Source organism: Monopterus albus, unplaced genomic scaffold (assembly GCF_001952655.1).
Source record: "Monopterus albus unplaced genomic scaffold, M_albus_1.0 scaffold72.1, whole genome shotgun sequence".
In the NCBI taxonomy this organism is placed as follows: Eukaryota; Metazoa; Chordata; class Actinopteri; order Synbranchiformes; family Synbranchidae; genus Monopterus; species Monopterus albus.
Genome location: NW_018127952.1, coordinates 1,314,182 through 1,320,181, shown reverse-complemented (window position 1 = coordinate 1,320,181; position 6,000 = coordinate 1,314,182). Strand labels below are relative to the sequence as shown.

The following is a 6,000-nucleotide window of genomic DNA, read 5'->3' as shown; positions in this document are numbered from 1 at the left end:
AGAGACAAAAGGTAAAACTGCAGGATGGAAGGAGAAAATAGATGACAGGACAGAAAGAATGGATAAGTGGGCAAAGCAAGCAGCTGCCCCAGGGCCGAAGACCTCTAGAGGCCCCTCAGAAAATTTCACAATCCACTTTGTCCTTTTTGGTAATTTGATTACTAGCAAATTTGGGAGGGAATTCACATTTCCAAAGTATAATATCATATGGCTGCATTTACATAATGTTTTTATCAAAGCACTTTGATTTCTCTCTCACTTCCCAGTCACACACCAATAGCAGCAAGCTAGCATGCGAGGTGCCGGCCTGACACTGGTGGGATCAGTGTCTTGTCCAGTGACACGTCAATGTGTAGACAATGCTGGAAACCCAGCTACCAAGGTTTGCTCAGTGGATGACCTGCTCCATCTGCTGAGCCACAGTTACCCCCTGTGGGCCCTGCATTATGATTGACACTTCTATTTTAGTTTATACTGCACTCACATGGAGTTGCATGAATTACCACAAACCAACAGACATGCACACAGAAACTGTCAGGTTGTGTTTTTGTATAAGAACATTTTGATTTCTGCAAAATATAATGAAACTACAATTTATTGGATGCTGTGTTCACCGTGCTTAAATGGAAACTGATTTTACACATTAAAGCCCGTGTCCAGGTCTTGGGGAGTGCTACTGCATTTGTGAAAAAAACTTTTAGAAAACCTTTTATGGCTCCTGAGGAAGCAGAACAAGATCAGATAAACATCCTCAAGAAGAGGTTATCAGGAGTGTGCAAACTGCTCCTCATCACTGCTCGAGTCTACTGGTCCTTGGCTACATTAGTCGGTAGAATATACAAGAACTGTCAGTAGCTGAGATGTATTATGGACAATATAGGCACCAGATTCTGATGAAAAAAAATTGCAAAATCTCATGCATCTCTATCAACTATTTTGTATTCTTGGGTGATCTTATATTTAGACTAGGTGTTTGTTCTTTTGGCTGCATAAGAATTCCTATATGCCTAGACTGTGTGTTTATGCATAAATAGCAAATAAAAATCTTGAATCTTGAAAATAAAGATGAAACCTCTGCTGGATTGATACTTAAAAAACTGTCCATTCTGAATTTAACATTTTTATAGGTGTGTGGTGCTAAATCAATGGAGTACTTTTTTTATGGGCACTTGGAGACAAGAGGCTTCCAACAGTAAATTCTTGGCCCAGGGCCTCAAAACAGATTGATCTGGCCCTGTGGGGAAAAAAAAAAGATATCCACACAGATGATCAAAGTGAGGGCAAAGAAGAAAAAAGGCTGAGAAGACTATTTCACATGTAGGGTAGTCACAACAGAACGTTATCACTGTAAGACAAGCAGAGGCCTCAGGTTTCTGTGTGGCTAACAAAGCGCAGAAACTCCTGCTGGGAATGAGTGTCGGGAGGAACAGTCGCAGAGGTGGCAGACTTCTCTGTGAGATAACAAATGTTCGTGACAGCTCAGAGGACTGGAAGCAAAGATGTGGGTGTGTATCAGATATGTATGCAACCACCCGCCTACTTCGTCAGCCAGTTTGCCACTCATGAGGCATGTGGTGCAAGGCCAGGGCTTATTCCAACATACTGTAAATCACATCTCTGATACTTCTTAGGATGATGCATTTTGTAAAGCTGGGATTCTTTGCGGCTGGGAAAGGGGTTACAATGGTTAAACAAATGGCCGCAAGTGGACGTATGGGACTGATTATGACCCTGGAAAAGAGATTAAAGAGAGCTCTACAAACAGATCAAATTGTATTTGCCATAATTGCTGGGAAGAGCTTATTCAGTGCAGACCACAAGAAAGAGAATCATAAAGCCAAGGAAGGAGGATGATGAGAGAGGGGGAAGGGGGGGCTGCAAGTATTTCTCAAAGAAATCAAACCAAGGATCAGACTTCTTCTTGAAGGTTATATTAATGTGTTTTTCTTTTTTCAAGACCAAGAGGCCCTGCTTATGTACAATGGATCTTTGATCTAAATGCTAACATCAGCATGTTAACATGCTGAGGATATTTATTTACCATGTCCACCACCTTAGCATGTTAGTATGCCAACATTTTTAAATCAAGAATTAATTTAAAAAGCTGAAGATGATCAAAATGAGCTTTGGTTGTACTTTGTCATTTAAACAATATTATTTTCAGTGAAATGAAAACACCTTGCGCATATTTTCCATCTCCCAGATTTGCCCTTACTGGACCACTGCCCCCTATCAGACTATACTGTATAACAAAAATTTGTGATGCCAACCCTGCAGCTTACCTTGGTATTGTCATTACTGCTTAATGAAGTGCCAGAGTGGTTCCCTGTACATTAGGTCCACTTCACACACTTCTGTGCCCATTCAGGAGATACTCCTGGCAGAAGGAGCAAGTCATTTTTATGACCTACTGTTCCCAGATTGTTTATCTGCATCTCTGGTGCCTGCCATAGAGACAAGCTGTGTATAATAATGGGCTTAGCATACTGTTTACCTTCCCTGGCCCCATTCAGATGCAGAGTTATTCAGCCCCTACTGGGTACACTACACAGGACACCGTATGAAGTTTATCGTTACTTTCATCCTGTCAGTATTTAGACTGATCAGCCATAATATTATGATCACGGACAGGTGAAGTGAATAACACTGATTATCTCGTTACAGTGTGTGGGGTATATTCAACAGCAAGTGAACATTCAGTCCTCAAAGTTGACATGTCGGAAGCAGGAAAAACAGGCAAGTGTAAGGATCTGAGTGACTTTGACAAAGGTCAGACTGGGTCAGAGCATCTCCCACACTGCAGGTGTTGCTGGGTGTTCCAGGTCTGTGTACCTACCTACAGTGGTCTAAGGACGGACAAACAGTGAACAGGTGTCAGGGTCACAAGTGCCAAGGCATAGTGATGGTGAGGATGATCTACTGTAGATTAAACTTTAAAATTTCTAATAAATTATTACTTAAACCAGCTTCAACAACAAATATCTGTATATGCTTTTGTGCCAATCCTTCCAGTAGACGTGAGATCTTTCACAGCACGGGTGAAAATGAGTGCCATAGTCATCAGGGGTTATCCTTCTGGGATCGGGTCTCTACAAAACTTCATTACAATCCATCTAATAGTTATGATTGTTCATTAGAGTGGCTAATTAGGTTCTTTCATGTACTGATGGCAAAATACAGAAGAGGGTAGTTTTCTATGTTAGGCACTTTTATTGATTTTGTTTTACTGCTTCACAAACACAAATATCCTTACTAAAGTAAACAACCAATTTAAACAGACTGGTATATTTGTCTGTGTTAATATTAGTATATTAGTCTGCATTAACGGTAGAGGACAGGCAGTAAGAGACATCAAAAAAAAAAAAAAAAAAGTTAACCCCTAACATCTGCATAACAACCTTCAACAGGTATGGTTTTTCAAAAACTGTATGTTGGCGTAAACTGAGTTTTTGGCCAAAGTATATAATAGAGAGTGAAAAGTTCTAAAGTTTTATTTGTTGATGTGTGTTAGCTGAAAGGTAAAGACTGGAGAACTTCAAATACCTAATCATTGAGGGGGTTGTTTATCCACATAAATTGAGGGAGCTATAAATCTCTTCTTATCAAATGGCATCATACAGTAAATGTTGGCCTGAACGGGTTTTGTGCCATTCTACTTCCAGACCTGCTGTACACCAGAATTCTGTATTACTTTAAAGTAGTACAAAGCTATGAAAAATATATCAGTGTAAAGGCATAAGAGACTCGCTCAACAATCACAACTACTACACTACACCATCAAGAGTCACAAAGAGGTGACTCAGGAGTATGCAACCCTTGCTCTAGGAAAGCTGTAAGGTTCACTGCTGCATAAATTAGGTTTATATAAACTCAAGATTTAGCTGGGACATTTTCTGTCTTTAAAAATTGGTTTGGTTTAAATATAGTAATGCAAAGCAACAGATATTAGAAGAGAAATCTTTTTCAATTTAGTTTTACATTCAAATTTCATATTCTCTAAATAGTCTAAGATTTATAGTTAATTTCCTTAGTGTTGAGCACAAGGATGCAGATATTACAGCTTCCAAAAACAACAACTGCCTACCCCTGGGCCACACAGATTATTATTACATTTTCTATCAACTTGGCCTGCCAAGTCTCACCACTAGAGGACACTCTGGCTTCAACAAAAGGACAATGTGCCACTGCAAACTGTAGGACACAGCAACAGCTCTCCACTCCACACCTCAAATCCAGTATAACCAATGCACAGACCCATGTAAATAGACTGTGTGAGAGACAACTGAGAGCTCTACTAAGTCTACCACAAACTGTCTACCCACTACCAAACTGGCAAGTGGCTTTTAGATGTGGATGAACTTCAGGTTGTTGGATTATTCTGAAAACAGGTGTGCTAGTTTGGACCTCCAGAAGATAACTGTGCCACAAAATGAGTAATGTCTGGCTCAAATGTTTCAAGAAAGTAACTGAATTAACACTCCAGTTACATTCTGACATGAACAAAGGTAAAGGATAGGTTAACCCTCTGTCAACTCTGTGTTAACACTATACTCACATGCCCATATGTAAAGTCCTGTCTGTCCTGGCTGTGAAGAGATTCCCTTTTAATGCTATTCCAGTATAAAAGATGGGTGACAAAATGCACAGACAAAAAATGAGCTCCAAGGTTAATAAAAGCCAATATGAGGCTTTAGCAACCAGAGCTAGTTAAAAGTATCTTCTTAAGTTAATTTATTTAGCATAGAAACGATTTTGATGCAAGGAATCACTGGCTGGGAAACCAAAAGGGAATTTCAGACTAAAATGAAAGTTTTTTCCCCCACAATGAAAACACAAATGTCATTGTGAAAAAAGCTTAGCTGTGTCTCTACTGCCTAAACTAAATTCCTCTAGAGCAGATCAGAGATTCCGGATGTTTGAAAACTTGTTTATTTACTGGGTTATATCCCTTTATCAAAAGAACAAGAATTGATTGTAAAGAACTGTTAATCTGATCATAGTGTAAATCCTTCAAAGTACATATGGTCATCTGAGTATTCTATTAATGTCAACTTCAACAAGTGTGTGAACACCCTTCAAATGTGCTATAACAGAACGAAAACAGTGTATGAGAGCTGACTGTCAGGTGGGAATGTGAAAAGTGATCTCAGCATTTCAAGAGTGATTAATCTATGAAAGGGACCCACAATTCAAATAACTTCCAAATTACTAAATATCATCGGTTAAATCCACAAAAAATGCAGACATCTGCCTTATCATTTGCAACAGATTTGACAGAAATGTATTAAATCACATTTTCATATACTTTACCAGGAACTGAATAAAGAAAATGATAGGTCGACTGGTTTCACTGGGTAGTTTGATGCTGGACCTTGTCTGAATTGACAGAATAGTATGTTTATGTAAATTAACTTTTAATTTGCTTTGTTTCTAGTGAAGATGAAAGAACACATTCGTACCTAAAACCAAGTTGTTCAACTGTACCCACAACACTGAGATTCAGATGCTTGAGAACCAAAGTGCCACCATATTAGAACAAAATGGATTTCAAAACAGACTGTTTTGACAAACTCTGCCGAACACCAGACATGCAACCACCACACTGAGCACCCACAGGGGCCACACAGCAGAGACACTTGGCAAAAGGTGAATCTGAGTCAGCAGGTAACATCGTGTTTCATCAGAGAAACCTTTAACACACAAACTCCTGTCTCATGCGGATGATTTGTAGTAAGGCGGCCTGGACGTCCTCATCCATGTGGCCCTGTGAGAGAAACAATCAGGACGTCAGCGAAACCACGGAAAGCGGATTTCTCACTAAGTTCTGAGCCTCGGCTCAGCTACTGTGCACTTGTGTACATCTGCACTTGGCTCGGTCCATAATTTGTAGTAGCATTTCTGTCTTTTTGAGGTTACCTGTTTTGAAAAAAGAATTTGTAGCCTGCTCCCACAGCATTTCAAACCATTACAGTTTTCCCAGTCCATTTGCAATGGCTGCTG

At 39.7% G+C, this 6,000-nt stretch overlaps 1 protein-coding gene across 1 annotated transcript in view; it reads right to left on the bottom strand.

Annotated features, from left to right (window-relative positions):
- Positions 1-4,109: 4,109 nt before the first annotated feature.
- The window catches only part of uacab (uveal autoantigen with coiled-coil domains and ankyrin repeats b), a 41,818-nt gene continuing 39,927 nt past the window's right edge, over positions 4,110-6,000 (bottom strand). The window contains exon 19 of the mRNA XM_020605725.1: positions 4,110-5,764. Within this exon, the coding sequence (XP_020461381.1) occupies positions 5,693-5,764 (72 nt within the window). The 3' untranslated portion in view covers positions 4,110-5,692. The remainder of the gene's footprint in view (positions 5,765-6,000) is intronic.